This window comes from Ctenopharyngodon idella, chromosome 20 (genome assembly GCF_019924925.1).
Source record: "Ctenopharyngodon idella isolate HZGC_01 chromosome 20, HZGC01, whole genome shotgun sequence".
Taxonomy (NCBI): Eukaryota; Metazoa; Chordata; class Actinopteri; order Cypriniformes; family Xenocyprididae; genus Ctenopharyngodon; species Ctenopharyngodon idella.
In genome coordinates this window covers 29,737,292-29,754,044 of record NC_067239.1, presented here as the reverse complement: position 1 = coordinate 29,754,044, position 16,753 = coordinate 29,737,292, and the positions used below count along the sequence as shown (strand labels likewise).

The window sequence follows — 16,753 nt, the reverse complement described above, 5'->3', positions numbered from 1 at the left end:
ACTTTTCAGTTAGTCTTTGCATACAGTCACTTCTAAAATGGCAGGAAAAGTACATTTTTTAAGTTTCATATATCTGTGAAAGGGCAGATGATGAGGATCGGGGCGGAGTCACGCGCTGTCTAGTGTGATTGACGCTTGTGACGCTTCGAATTGAGCGCACGAGCCAGTCTGCTGGACGGACGCAGTTTCTCAAGTGGATCAAAGATTACTGTAAAAACCTGCTCAGTCCTAAACTCAGACACTTCAGCCATAAAAAAAGAAGAAGAAGAGGGCAGTCCTAACGGGAGACACGGGGAAACCTCTCCAATGCTGCACGAGACTACAGCAGCACAGTTAAAGGTTAAAGGAGCACAACCACTGTAGGGAAATATCACTATGCAAATGGGTAAGTTCCTCTTGATCTGTTACAGCATAGTCAGGAATAGAAAATAAAATTAATAATGCATGCATCCACACCGATCAAATGATGTATTTTGTGCAATTAGATGCGAGCAGAATGACACACTTTTCATATAGGGGTGAATTCAGGTTGATTGGGACACTTTTTGGCATTGAGATGACTCGGAAAAAGTGTCCCAATGAACCTGAATTCACCTATTAGACATCTAAATATTCGATAAATTAGATTAAAGTAGGCCTAGGCCTTAGCCTAAATCTAAATCTTTTTGCCTACAAGTTTCATTTGTTCCCTAATTCCCTATTGTTTTTTAAGAGAAGAACCGCCAGAAACCCCCTTTAATTTTAAAGAAACCATTCAGTAAAATAGTTCATAATATAATAATAGATTACAAAAGATTCTTTGTTAAATCATGGAGACTTTATTTATGTAATTTTTTTATGATTATTTTGAGTGGTGATCATTTAATTTAGACAAACGCTGCAATGCAAGACAAAATTGTAGGCTATAATAAAAATGATGGTAAACTATAAAAACTACACTGTACCGTTTTAAAAAATAAAGGCTCAAAAGGGGGGTTTCAGAACGTTCTTTAAAGAACCTTCGATCAGTTCGTAAAAAAAAAAAAAACTTTTTTTTTCTTAGTGTGAAGAACATTTTAAAAAATCTAAAGAACCTTTTTCCACTATAAAGAACGGAAATATTCCATGGATGTTGAAGGTTCTTCATGGAACCATCGAAGCCACTTAAGAAGCTTTATTTTCATAATTGTATATTATGTACACGATGAATACACAGTGGTTCGTTGTTGCAGATCAGACGTACGGGGAGGTGAACCAGCTCGGCGGTGTGTTTGTCAACGGTCGGCCTCTTCCCAATGCGATCCGGATCCGAATCGTCGAACTGGCGCAGCTCGGAATCAGGCCGTGTGACATAAGTCGACAGCTCCGGGTCTCTCATGGCTGTGTGAGCAAAATCCTAGCCAGATACAACGAGACCGGCTCCATTTTACCCGGTGCTATCGGTGGGAGTAAACCCCGGGTCACGACGCCAAACGTGGTGAAGAGCATAAGGGATTATAAACAGGGCGATCCTGGAATATTTGCTTGGGAAATACGCGACAGACTGCTGGCGGACGGAGTGTGTGACAAATATAATGTTCCGTCTGTGAGCTCCATCAGTCGCATTTTAAGAAACAAGATCGGGAACCTGTCTCAGCCGAGTCAGTACGACAGCAAACCCTCTCCACCGCAGATCTCATATAATCCCGTGTATTCATATCCATACCCGAACGCCATGTCTCCGACCGGGTCCAAACTGGGCAGCCCTCCGGCTGTGTCAGTCAGCCTGTCCCGGGCCTGGCCCTCCGTGCACACCGTCAGCAACATATTAGGAATACGGGCTTTCATGGATCCCTCAGGTAATCACACCTTCTTATCGATGCCGCGTAAAAGTTTGGTACAATTTTACGCGCAATGCATGATGCTGTTTCTATTGATCAGAATATTCATATTCATTTATCAGCTATTTTTGTCCAACTGTCATCCAACAAAAGTTCCTGTATTTGACGAAATATTGTCAGGGATTGACAGTGTGTTTTTATTACATTTTTGAAGGTGGATGAAGTGGTGTGAGATAATGTGTTTTCTGCGTGATGGAAATCATTTATGTACTTGATTATTTTGCTGCACTCAGATCAGCTTCTAATAGCTTCTTTAGATCAGTGTTTAGCTTCTTCTTAAAGCATATGCAGACATAAAAAATTAAAGTTTTTCCTGGCATCACTGTGAGCTTCTGCCGAGCTGAATTTGACGTTTAAACGATGCGCAGACTAAAGAAAAATCAACAGCTCTTACAATACTCTGACAATGGATTTATAGGGTTTCTATTTCTAAATCTGACTAATGTTGTTTGCATTATAGCAAGAAGACCATAATTGTTTCAGACTGAGCCAAAAAGTTCAATTCTTTATCTTAATTCAATTCTATTCAGCTCTTTTTACTCCAAGATCAAAATGCATCATCGTGAAATCATCTTTTATTGCTGTTGTTGTTAAAGTGATGCAGCTGAAACTATTTAAACGTGTTTTGTTTTAATTATTATTATTTATTTATTTTTACAGCAATTGCTGGAACAGAGAGTTATCAGCCGAAAATGGAGGACTGGACGGGTGTTAACAGACCTTCATTTCCTTCCATGCACGGAGTCAACGGGATCGAGAAACCTCCTATAGAAAGTGACATCAAGTACACGCAGGTGCACTTTTAATTTATTGGATTATTTATGTGCATAATTTACACAATTACATGTTTGATTTCCATTTTGTTCACAGTATAAGCAGGAGCTCACAAAAATAAAGGCTCTAAAAGGTTTTTTTTTTTTTTTTTTTTTTTTTTTCAGTGATGTCATAAAAGAACCATTTTGGGTTCCACAAAGAACCTTTCAGAATCATTTAAAGATTTTTTTTTCCACTATAAAGAACCTTTTAGTTCTTCATGGAACCATAGATGCCATTAAAGAACCTTTATTTTTAAAAGTGGAGATCTTGTTGCTTTTAATTTTTATAATCTCTTTTTCTAAATTGTTTAGTCAAATCTAAAATTGCGTTATATTTATATCATGGGTTAAAAATTATCTAAAATTTGTTGATAGCATTTTATTTTCCTCATAATGTAATTTTCTGTTTGTTTTGTTTAGCTAATTAACCTCTTCTTAGTCGTTCTTTTTGGTGCAAAGTTATAAAATGATCGATCAAGATACCTTTAATTTAATTTTCAGGCTTCATCAAATTTATCGGGGTATGTTCCTGCGTGCGCGTACTCCGCCACTAATCAGTACGGTGTTTACGGTGGGCACGCGGGTAACTACGGGCACTGGCAGTCTCAGGGCGCGAGCCTCACCCATCCCAACAGCGGGTCCATGATACAGAGCCCGAACCTGCACAGCGCCATATCCTTCAAAAACACGCCCCGAGAAGGTAAGATGCCACCTGAATACTAAAACCTGTTCACACGAATTGAAAACAAAAACAAGAAATAATGGAAAAATTTAATTAGTTAACTACATCAGTTAACACAAATTAAGAATGAACAATACTTCTAAAGCATTTATTAATATTAGTTAATATTAACGTCAACAATTACTCATACATTATTAAAATCAAGTTGCATCTGTTAACATTAGTTAATCTGAACTAACATACAAACAATGAATGACTGTATTACCAAAGATTGATAAACACTGTATTGCTCATTGTTAGTTTAGTTAATACATTAACTAATGTTAACGAATGTGAAGTGTTACCAAAACAAATATTCAGTAGTGTGATGCAATAACCTACAAAACAGAAACTTAAACTGAAAAAGAATTGTTTAAGAATGTAAAAACGCTGCAGTAATTTTTTTTTTAGTTTGTAAACAGTAACTTGTGCAATAGAAGTCCTTTAGTGTAGAAATAGAAATTGTTTCTAAGCAGCTTCACAATAACAGAATTAATTATGCAAACTTCATCAAATGAGACTATATTATTTTAATGCGCCTATGATAGAGCTATACTATTTAAAAACAATACATGTACTATACAATAAAAAAAAATGATTTTTTAAATATTAGAGTAAGTCTATATTGTTAGGAAATCAATATTTTACGTAAAATGCTGATATGCTTTTAGCTAGTACACTCTAAAAAAAAAAAAAAAATGCAGGGTTAAAAACAACCCAAGTTGGATTAATCCAGTGGTTGGGTTTAATGTTTGCCCAACCTGCTGGTAGCATTATTTAACTCAACTATTGTTTAAAAATTACTGTATTGCTTGGTTAAAATGAACCCAAAATATGTTGGAAATTAATATGTTTAATAAATTAACATTTATTAATAAGTTTAATGAATAATTATTAAACAATAAACATGTATTAAATTGCTTATTAATAAATGTTCACCTTTTGATTATTATTGTTGCCTCCTGTGTCTGACTTTTTATTTCCAACCTATTTTGGGTTCATTTTAAGCCAGCCATTTAGTAATTTTTAATCAATAGTTGAGTTAAATAAAACTGGCCAGCACATTGGGCAAACATTTAACCCAACTGCTGGGTCAAAACAATCCAAATGCCAATTTTCAACCCAACTTGGGTTGTTTTTAACCTAGCATTTTTTTAGAGTGTAAAACACAAATCGCTTGTGACATGAATTTTCTACGTAAACCATCATATTTGTTTATATTAACAATTTTATTATTTGTATGTGTACTGAAGTGTTTTATATTGCATTTTATGCTATTTAGTTTAATGCATTTTAGTTGAATACATTATTTCCTGTGTGTTACTCTGAAAGCGTTTTAGGTAACACTTCTTTCTGTTTTTATGTCGCCGATTTTAATGCACACATCAGCTGCCAGATTTTACCCCCAAAAACTACAGTGTAGGTCACAGTGACATTGTAAAGGAAGTTACTCAGCTGAAAGGCTCATTTACTTGTTGTTTGCTTCATAAACACTCGTCTCTTTTGGCTCCAGCTGTAGGAAGAAAGAGTCCAGTGAGCAAACACCAGCACGAGAGTCTGAGCGCCGTTCATGGACTCTCAGAGTCATAAGAGCAGAGAAAACAACTCATCTCTTCATCCTTCACGTGCAGCTTCAAACACTCGCTCATCTGGATAAAACACTCCTGAATGTTTCACACCATTAAGGAAAAGTGGGATCTGAAGCTGTGGAGAGACGCCACAGAGGATTTCTGCAATATTTGCAGTAGATTTTTTTTTTCTTGTTCTTTGGTGCAAATAAATGTAGCGTCAGGCTGTTGTTATAAATGGACTGCGACTTTTCTAGTTATAAAGCAATATTGTTAGAGTCATTCGCCATATGGAAATTAAATCAAACTGTCCATGTCATTGCATTTTCGTGTTTGTATGATATTGAATGACCTATTGAGTTGGTACACATATCTATTTTTATAAATTCATTTCTGCTTAATAAAGGCATGTCAAAAGTGAACTATCTTTCTATATGGCTGATTTCTACTCAACAGTCACAGATAACATGTTTACAGTGAGATTATGTGGGATTTCGCTGTCAGTGTTTGTTCACGTGACTGAAAACCGAATAAACAGACGGACGATGCTATCAAACTGTTGTCACAGGTCCGTTTAGGTCACCTTAAATGTTAAAGATGTATATATGAATAATGCCACTAATATTTACACTAAATTACTTTATAAAAATAGCAGTTTTTAGCGAGTAACGAATGCAAAGATGGCCTATATCTATGTTAAATAAATACACAAAACAAATGAAATGTAGGGTTAACAACTATTAAATAATAGATCAAAATTTGAAAGAACGAAGGAGAATAAACGAAAATGCATCCATATTTCCTGACAGGCATACGGAATATTTCTAGACTATTTTTTACTTTGTTGAATTTTTTAACGTTATTGTTAATGGTCTTGATTTTTATTGAAAATAAAAACCTAAAAATCTAAAATTTACTTCAATTTGCGATACTGCATTTGGAGTGTTTTATTGGTGTGGTTTATTTATAATTGTATTCATTCAGCATGTAATTTCACCTTTCTACTTGTTACTCTCTAAAAAATGCTGGGTTAAAAACAACCCAAGTTGGGTTAAATATGGACAAACCCAGCAATTGGGTTGATTTAACCCAGCGGTTGGGTTAAATGTTTGACCTGCTGGCCAGTTTTATTTAACCCAACTATTGATTAAAAATTACTATATGTCTGGCTTAAAATGAACCCAAAATAGGTTGGAAATTACATTAATTAAAGACACATAATTACTATAGGCAACAATAATAATCAAAAGGTGAGCATTTATTAATAAGCAAATTAGTAAGTGTTTATCTTTCAATTATTATTTATTAAACTTAGGCTATTAATAAATGTTAATTTTTAATATATTTTGGGTTCATTTTAAGCAAGCAATTCAGTAATTTTTAATCAATAGTTGATAGTTGAGTTAAATAAAACTACGCAGCACGTTGGGCAAACATTTAACCCAACCGCTGGGTTAAAACAACCCAATCGCTGGGTTTGTCCATTTTCAACCCAACTTGGTTTGTTTTCAACCCAGCATTTTTTTTAGAGTGTAGTTGTTCGATTGTATTTTCTTTCTTTTTAAATAACATTATTGATAATTATAATTAGGCTACAATATGAAAGCCAAAAATTGAGGATTTGCTTTTGACGTTTTAGCGATTTTTTAGCGTTTACATTTTTGCTAAATCGGTAGAACTGAATTCAGCACTTCAAAATCCCGCTATGTCTTTTAATTATTATTAGTGAAACTGTTTAATGCTAACCGTGTCTGTCAGATGAAGTTAGCCTACACTGAAATGTGTTGAACATCTGGTTTACTTTTAGGACAAGGCGACTGCTCGGATTCATAATTAAAGGTAGCTAAATTGAGTCAAATTTGACTAAATTTGAACATTTGTTAGAGGGCGAGGTGTAGATCACATTATTAGAGTTAATATGCACAGTTAAATAATATAAACACAGACTCAAATATGTGTACAAGAATATCCAAACGTTTAATTGCAGATTTCAACACCATGCATGTAGATATAAGCATCTCTTGCAATGCTGTATTTACACAGAGATATCAAATAAAACAAGGCACACCCTGAAAACAACTATATCCTGGTAAAAAGTTGGTCATTATAACCGTAGGTAAACTTCCATCATCCAGCTCCTGTTAGCAGAATGCTTTGATCGGAGTGAACCTTATCTGTCCCGTCTTGAGCTTCTTCTTTCTCACTTATTCAGAGCTTAACTCTTGTTAGCTCAGGCATGTCTGGTAATGTGAGATGTAACAGTCCAGTTGCAAACATCTCTGTCTGAATGAGGGTGTTACGCCGAGATGACTTGAGTTAATAAGAAGCTCAATAATGGCTCAGCTCAGCGAACCAAAGTGTTTTATGATCAATAAGCAAAAATGCAAAATAAATTACATTGAGTTCAATGAGACTGTCTGACTGTCAAAGTGATGCAATGACGATTTACATCAATCAGTTTAATGTCATTCAAATGATTCACATAAAGTGGTACAAAAAAGTCTGAAACTTTGAAAATCTAGATTTAAAAAAAAAAATCTGGAAATAAACAGTATTACCCCCAGTTTCACAGACAAGGCTTAAACTAGTCCTAGACTAAAATGCATGTTTGAGCTTTTTTAACTGAAAGTAACTTGCACTGAGACATCTTAAAATATGTTTCTGCCATTGTTTTGTCTCAAGATGTACACCAGTAATGTTTTTTGCTAGTGAACGTTTATAAAACTTAAATACCCTAATTGAAATAAGATTTAATCCTGGTTTAGCCTAAGCCCTGTCTGTGAAACCAGCCCTTATATATATACACCCAAACCCTTATTATTTAATAAATGTTTATTGTTTAATTAGTATTCATTAAACTTAATACATGTTCATTTATTAAACATATTAATAAATGTTAATTTCCAACATATTTAGGGTTCATTTTAAGTGAGCAATACAGTAATTTTTAAACAATAGTTGAGTTAAATAAAACTACCCAGCAGGTTGGGCAAACATTTAACCCAACCGCTGGATTAAAACAACAAAATCGCTGGGTTTGTCCATTTTCTACCCTACTTGGGTTGTTTATATATATATATATAATTTCCCATAATAAAATAAAACAAATACAAGAATATAAACAATGATAATTCAAAAGTTTGGGGTTAGAAAGATTTTTCTTTTTTTTCCCCCCTTTTTTGTGTGCAAAAAAAAAAAGTATTTTATGCTCACCAAGATGCGAAAAACAGTAATACAGAAAAACATTAATATTGTGAAATATTATTAATTTAATATAACGGTTTTAATATATTTGTAAAATGTAATTTATTCCTGTGATCAAAGCTGAATTTTCAGCATCATTACTCCAGTCTTCAGTCACATGCCGTGGTGTAAAGTATTTGAGTAAATATAATTAATCACTGTAGGACTCAAGTATCTTTTTGGCTTTATAGTTTTACTGAGTATCAAATATATTAGCAAGTTTTTTAATAAGAATATGTAGGGTACTCTATACTCTGAGTAATGCAAATTACAATTACTTGTTATGCCACCTAACATTTTCTGCAGCAGTTTATTTCTGCTACAAAAGAAGCGATACAGCCAACTACAGGGCATTGAAGGTACTATATCTTGTGCGTTTTTCCTTTACTCACCCAGACTTGTCAAGATGACACGAATGTGAGCGCATTAGCAGATAGTGGTGAATCGCAGGTGTTTTATATTTGATATGAGGTCATGACTGCAGCTGGTGAAGAGGCCGAAACCAGCACCTCCAGTGCAAGTTAATCTTATTTAACATTATTTTATTTATCCGTTATATTGAAGAGGCCTTTTTGAAGGATGGTTTACTTGTGGCCTTTTTGAGCACTTGAGCTTAACTGGGACCTGAGAGTTTGATGTTTAAGAGGCTGTTGTGTCAACCTTGACTTAGCCTGTTGCAGTTTTGAGGTGTTCAGTTTTATTTTGGTTTTAGAAAATGAACATGTTTGCTCAATAATCATCTGTTTCTTGTTTTTCATTGGCATCATGTCTCTTAGGTATTGAAGACTAGTGTATCTTTTAGCCTATGTAAAACACTGTTAAAATCAAGGCCCAATTTCACAGACAGGGCTTAGCCTAAGCCAGGATTAGGCCTTAGTTCAAGTAGGATATTTAAGTATATTTTATAAACGTACACAAGAAAAAAACATTACTGGTGTGCAAAACAATGGCAGTGACATATTTTAAGATACGTCAAGTTGCTTTCAGTTAAAACAGCTCAAACACGCATTTTAGTCTGGGACTAGCTTAAGCCGGGGGTTTGACTTTTACGCAAGTCGTATTGGTCATTTTCACTGTAAGGTATTGGTACATTTACTCAAGTATGGTTTTCAGGTACTCTTTACACCTATGGTCACATGATCCTTCACAAATCATGCTGATTTGCTGCTTATTATTATCAATGTTGAAAACAGTTTTGCTGCTTCATATTTTTTTAAGAAACCCCAAGATTATTTGATGAAAAGAAAGTTCAAAGAACAGCATTTATTTGAAATATAAATCTTTTGTAACATTATAAATGTTTATACTGTCACTTTTGATTAATTGAATGTGTCCGATAATTCCTGATAATATAATTTGATATGAAAACATTTGTATTAAATTAGAGAAATCAAATAGAATGTCTCAGACTTTTGGACCCCATTGTATACAAAAGAGTTTAAAGCATGATGATATTCATATCATTGTGTTATTTTAAGACTTTGCAGGCAAACAAAGAGCTGGTTAAGAAATACGTCACATTTTTAAACGTCTTAATCCACGTCTCAAACATAATCCTGCAGAGAATCCTAATTTTCTTATGATGATGATGGAACACGCTCACAGCATCACAAGAAGGGAGGAATGTCAAAACCTGAAGGTAATTATGGGGTATTATAGGTACATGCTTTGTTGTGTAGAACTAGATTTGACTTTTGTTAGTTATGATTGTCCTCCACACCTCAGAACGTCATTAATCTTGTCCAAGTCAAACACGATTAGCTCTATTTCAGGCCACAGAGTTTGAATGTCTCAGTCAGAGCAGCGCAGACAGCAGGCGCCGTGAGATGCACTGTACAGTCGGAGCGTGAAACCACAGCCTGACGTCTCCTGCCTTACTGCTGTCTAATGGGTAGGACTACCTATCACACACTCATTCACAAGCACCACACACATTCAACACCACACGCACTTCATCCTACACACGGCTATTCAAATACACAAACAAAACAGCATCATATGGTTCCTCGAACAGTCTTACTCAGTCCTCAACATTGAAACTAGGACTGTTGATTTTATGGACCAGCTGATGGGTGGCTATATTATTATGCATTGCAAGGATAAAAAATAAATAGGCTTATCAAATTTTAAAAGGGAGGAGGAAACACTTCCATATCTTTTGTTGTTGCTGACGTCAACGTTTTTGTGTTCAAGCAAACTCTTCAGTATTTTGATTCAACATGGAGAGGTTGCGTGACAAGCCCTCATCTTCAAAAACCATGAACAAATCTCCTCAGATAAAAAATGTGCCATTAAATAGCAGTTTAATGAACATGTCTTGTGCTGAATACAAAGTGTTTTGTATAGTGAATCGTTGGTTATTTAAAACATCAAAATAAAGACATTTACAAATAAAATATAATTTTATTATTAAAAATAAAAACTAAATTATTGAATATTTTTGGGCCTAAATTTTGTATGACAAACAATTTTGTCACAGAACTTGATGTCAATGTAAAAACCTTTTAGTTTGGATATGAAATCAGTTTGTCATATATGTGCGGTTCGCAAACGAATCATTAATTTGAATCAGTAACGTTTAATGAATCAGACAAGTGAATTGCAAATAAGACTGATTCTGTCGAATCCAAAATCATAAGTGTTTGATCTTATTTAGATTTACACTGTTTTGGGGAAAGTTACTTTTAAAAGTAATGCATTACAATACTACGTTACTCCCTAAAAAGTAACTAATTGCGTTACTTAGTTACTTTTTATGGAAAGTAATGCGTTACTTTTGCGTTCGTTTTTCTCATCTGGGCTGGGCTGTTTGTTTGTTTGTTTTTATAACAACAAAGGCCCTTTCACACCAAAAGTGAAATACGCCTCAGGCTGAGGGAAATTCGCGCCTGTACAGTAGAGGGCGCAGTTCAAACAAACAAGCCTTTCAGCTGTGCTGCCATTCTGAGGTGAGTTTCCCAAAAGTATCGTTGAATTGTTGAATTGTGTTGGTAACGACGGAACTTGCGACCATAGTTGGCTTTGGGAAACGCACCCCTGGAATACAGAAAAATAGGACGCTGGAGAAGAAGTAAATGAGTAAATATATGCTCACAGTTCACAACAATGACGATATAAAGATAACGATAAATATATAAAAATCGTTCTCAATATTAAAGAATAGCAGAGTTCCCACCACAGCTATAACGATAACGGCACAGAGAAACGATATCTTTGGAATCAGTTTCAGAACGATTTTATCCAGCTGATTAACGATAAAAACATCGACAGCCAATCAGAATCCATCCTACTGCAACGAGCTCAAGCATTTAAAGTGACAGACATACACGCGCTTAGAATGAACAGAACGATATCGTCCGCTGGTGTGGGCACGTTATCTTTATAGTTATCGTTTTTGGTGTGAATGAGCCATTCTAGAACTTGTCTAGAATGACCATAATGTTTACACACGTTTACCTCGGTACTTACTCTCGATTTCTCTCAACATGGGGACAGAAGAGGTGTCAGTCAATAAATGGGAAAAGAAAGTAACCTGCGTTACTTATTTGAAAAAGTAACTAATATTTTGTTGTAAGTTTAAAAGTAATGTGTTACTTGAAAAAAGTAATCTGATTACATAACTCATAGGGCTGGGACAATAAATCCTTGAATAGCGAATCGAGAAATGATTCTGAGATTTTCCGAATGCATCGCGATTCTCTCTCGAATCGTTTCTGTGCTTAGTTTTTAACAGCAGATGGCACTGTGTGCTTTAGAAACAGCCTTACTTGAACTCGATACACACACCACTTGAACCTTCTATAAAATAATCATTGATAAAGTTCGAAAAGGTTGAAGTGAATTCCAAGGGTGTTTGCAGTGGGCTGTTTACATTAATCTCGTCATAAAAGCATTCTGAGGCGCAAGTACATGAGCGATCTTCTTCGTCAGCATTTGGGCATGCGGTTGAAAACTAGCCTAGAGCGCCATCTGCTGTTAAAAACTAAGCTCAGAATCGATTCAAGAGAGAATCGCGATGCATTCGGAAAATCTTAGAATCGAGATGAATCTAGGCTATTTATTGTCCCAGCCCTAATAACTCAAGTTACTTGTAATGCGTTACCACCAACGCTGGATTTACATTTATGCATTTGGCAGACACTTTTATCCAAAGCAACTTAATTGCATACATTTATGCAAACACTATTCACAAACCCCATATATTTTACTACAAACAAATCACTGACTCTTTTTGTTTACAGTTCATTGAGTTCAAAAGAACAAGTTCTTTGAGCAGTAAAATGAGCCTGACTTCCCATATAGTCTGTCATTCAAAGTCTCTGACGCCAAATGCACCACTGAAATAAAAAATCACAAAATGACTCTTCATTACTAGTGTGTTACTTCCCCATTCATCAAACACATCCTGATGTGGAGCTTCATGGGAAATGAGCTAATGGGTGCTCATGTGACCTCAGCAGTTTAGGGTTACTCTGTTTGTTGAGCACTTATACAAGTGTGTGTGTGTGTGTGTGTTGCCCATCTATTTCTGTCGTTTAGCCCGTCTTGGTCTTCAAAACCAGCCTGTGTCTTCTAAACAGTCTCTGTTTGCTCTTATAAACGCAGGCCGCTGCGGAAGCCTGCGGTTCTGATCCGGCTACGGGCTCAGCACTTCTTGTGTTTGTTTGGGTGATATGCAGGCTTGGCTTTGAAAGATGACTGGACTGACTGACCTTTTAGAAGCTGCCATACTAAAGAATATGAATTATTGTCCAGAAGTCCATAAAAAAGCTATGGGTTTTATGAGGTCATGCCGAGCTTCAGTACATTCTTAAAAATAAAAGGTTCCAAAAAGTTTTTTTTTGCAGCGATTAACCACTTTTGCTTCCCCAAAGAACCTTTCAGTGAACAGTTCTTAAAAGAACAATTTTTGTCTTAGTGTGAAGAACATTTAAAAAATCTAAAGAACCTTTTGTGGAATGGAAAGATTCCGTAGATGTTAAAGGTTCTTCATGGAACCATCAAGGCAAATAAAGAACAGTGTAGGGAGAGTCGAGGCTGAATTTGTTTTAGTTTTGGCTTGTGTTTGAGCCAGACAGCTTGGAAAAGTAATGCTTAGAATATTTGCATGAAATAAACAGGAATTTCCTCTTTTTGAAAAAAAAAAAAAAAAAAAAAAAGTATGTTCAATGGTAAAGTAAGATGATTTCAGCACCTCTGATGAATGGCTACACTATATTTAATTTTGTCATTTCACCTTAACATCAACATTTGTGTGATTTTGTCAGTCAAAACACATTGATGCAGTGACATTGTATTATGTTGAATATCGCAGTTTTTTTTTTTTTTTTGTCAGTTTTTTTTTGTCAGTTTGTTATTGAGGGATTTGTGGACACATTCATTATTTTAGATTTGTGGAGTAAAAATTATAGTTTGGTAATTTGAGGTGAAAAGAATTGGCACAGCAGACCCAAGTGGCATGTTATTACACGTGTTGTTGTTGTTTTATTATTTAATTTTTATTGCAATTCAGTAGGTAATTATTCAATAATTCCACGAATTAGATGTATTTCAAACATCTTCACTTTTCCTATTGGTGAAAACATTAAGTTTCATGAATTCATAGAATTGCTATTATGACATATTGTCAAACAAAAACATGGGCAATTAAATATGTCAATATTCATATTCATATATATGTCATAGAAGAAATGTAGGCTATCTTTCAGATGAATGTCTTTTACTGGGATTCTGCTTTGTCTGTCATCGGTTATTCAATCATAAATTGTCAAAACACTATTTTAAAAAGAATAGTTGATGTAGTATTTTACATTACTGACAAACAATATATATAAATATTAATGAATTTATACATTTTGTAAATGTTTACCCGGATGGCACTTTGAATAATTCTGTATTTGACAGCTAATTTATCAGATGTGTTTTATCTTAATACACATTAATGCATCATCAACCCACACATAACTTATATATAAATATTTTCATCATCCCCCATCTTAAACTACAAACTAAATGGCTCCGAAAATGTTTAATACTGTTTAATTTTCTGACACTGATCTAGCAAGAGCCAAACAGGCTGTACATTTTGTGCTCTAGTAGCTGAAGTACAAGAATCCTCCCCTCTCACCAGCAGCCCACCCTATATGACTTCACTGTATCCCATAATGCAATGCTCCTAATGTTAACAGCTTCCTCATCTGTGGGCGATGCAAGAAACAGATGCGAAAAACTGCAGCACTATGCCAGTATTTCTATATAATGAGCTTTAATATGCAGTCGGGATCCTGATTTAAGGACATAAAAATATAATAAAATGTAAGTTGGATAGTTACTATTGTGTAACTTGCATAGAATGTGTGTGTGTATATATATCAGAAACCTTTACATCAAAGCATCTTTTAGATCCTTCAGTCAAGTGTATCCAAACATTTGCCTGCATTATATTATAAAAAAGTAGTATTTTGCAATAACAAATTAGTTTGTGTTTCCACAGATGCAATTGAGTAACTAGATTTGATTACATTCTTCTGAAAAAAAAAGACGCCTTTGGTTGTTAAAAGGCATTATGGGACGGTCTGTGCTTTCAACAGTGTTTTAAGGTGGGTCTATTTCAAAATCATCTACCATGATTGAAAGACCTGGATAAGAGCTTTTTGGGGTCATGTGACACCAAGTTGTGTTTCATCTTTTGCACTGACTCTCTGCTGACCTTGTAAGAGTGTTTCATTTGTAACGGTGGTTGGCAACCGTCAAACTCGTTTTTCCACCGCAGCGACACGACTGTCTCTAATCTGAGCTCCACTAAACTCAGTCTGCACATTGGACAAAAGAAAGAAAGAACTGAAAAGAAAAGCGAGGTATTGAGATGCTTTTCATTGATGTCATTGTGTTGATTGCTCTTGAAAACACGGTGTGAATATGTCTGCGACTCAAAGGCATCTTTAATGAAAAGCTGCACGCACACATGAACTGAACTGATCGCTATCTCCTCCTGAGGAGAGAAAATTCAAGTCTTGACTGTAATCGGGAAATTCCATCTCAACTTACTGGCTGACGTCCACAGAATATCTTAGGCCACCGATATGGAAAAGGGCCACTTTTACAGCACCTCCCAGGTTAAAAAAGTGTGTGTGTGTGTGTGTGTGTGTGCGCGCGCAGAAACATTATGGTTATTGAGAGTTTAATGCAACATCCCATAAATTAAATTAAATAGAATTAAATTAAAAAATAAAATAAATAAAATGAAATATAAAATTTAATTTAATTAAAAATAAAATAAAATAACAAAATATAAAATAATAAAAAATAAATAAAATATGTCATGGTTATTGGGAGTTTAATGCAACATCCCAGAAAATAAATAAAATAAAATAAAATAAAATAAAATAAAATAAACGTCATGGTTATTGGGAGTTTCATGCAACATCCCAGAAAAAAATTAAATTAAATTAAATTAAATTAAAAAATATGCCATGTTATTGGGAGTTTAATGCAACATCCCATAAAATAAAATAAAATTAAATAAAATAAAATTAAATTGTAATGGTTATTGGGATTTTCATGCAACATCCCAGAAAAATAATAAATTAAATTAAATTAAATTAAAAATATGCCATGTTTTTGGGAGTTTAATGCAACATAAAATAAAATAAAAAATGAAATAAATAAAATAAAATAAAATAAACATGTCATGGTTATCGGGAGTTTCATGCAACATCCCAGAAAAAAAAAAAATTAAATTAAATTAAATTAAAAAATATGCCATGTTATTGGGAGTTTAATGCAACATCCCATGAAATAAAATAATATAAAATAAAATAAAATAAAATTGTTATGGTTATTGGGAGTTTAATGCAACATAAAATAAAATAAAATAAAATATGTCATGGTTATTGGGAGTTCAATGCAACATCCCAGAGAAAAAATTAGAATAAAATAATAAAAAAATGATAAATATAAAAAAATAAAATAAAACAAAATAAAATAACTTGATGAAAATGAGAACAGTTCTAGGGGAGCACAACAATTTCCAAATAAATATTTCCAAATTTTAAAAGAGTTGAGCAATTTAAGTAAAAAAGGTGTCTGTCTAAACGCTAAATCACCTCTTCACGTCTAAATTTGTTCAGTCCAGTCTAGTCACACTTCTTCAGATCATTTACTTTAGACTGAAAAATCTGTCATCATCCACCCACTCTCGTGTCACTTGAAACTCCTATGACTCTTTCCCCAATGAACACAAAGGAGCTATTATCAGAATGTCATGTTTTTTACATGCAACAAAAATGCAATATGATCACCGGCTGTCAAGGTCAGATGCGGTTTTAATTTTGTTAAAAGAAATAAAAAGAAATACTTTATTGTTCAAATGTTTGCAGTTTATTTTGCTTTATTCTTTGGTCATGTCTTATCTCGCCTAGGGAAAAGTGAGCCCTCAACTGGTGCCCTTAAAAAAAAGTGCATGCCGCCCCTGTGTGTGTCCCGTTTTACCTTATCAGCAGCTCTGAGCTGCTGCACTGATGGCAGTGACTGATAGCAGAGAGTGTT

General features: G+C 34.4%; 1 protein-coding gene across 1 annotated transcript; it reads left to right on the top strand.

The window, feature by feature from the left end:
* Positions 1-141: 141 nt before the first annotated feature.
* On the top strand, positions 142-5,385 carry pax1b (paired box 1b). The gene is made up of 5 exons (XM_051874682.1): positions 142-385; positions 1,212-1,817; positions 2,520-2,653; positions 3,176-3,374; positions 4,909-5,385. Exons 1-5 carry the CDS (start codon positions 376-378, stop codon positions 4,983-4,985), a joined length of 1,026 nt encoding a protein of 341 aa, XP_051730642.1. The 5' UTR covers positions 142-375; the 3' UTR covers positions 4,986-5,385.
* The last annotated feature ends 11,368 nt before the right edge of the window (positions 5,386-16,753 follow it).

What these genes read in the sequence shown, in the direction of transcription:
- pax1b (XM_051874682.1), top strand. An exon ending in GGCTTTCATGGATCCCTCAG is followed by an intron (nt 1,818 to 2,519) that starts GTAATCACACCT and finishes TTATTTTTACAG; the next exon opens with CAATTGCTGGAACAGAGAGT. An exon ending in CAAAAACACGCCCCGAGAAG is followed by an intron (nt 3,375 to 4,908) that starts GTAAGATGCCAC and finishes TTTTGGCTCCAG; the next exon opens with CTGTAGGAAGAAAGAGTCCA.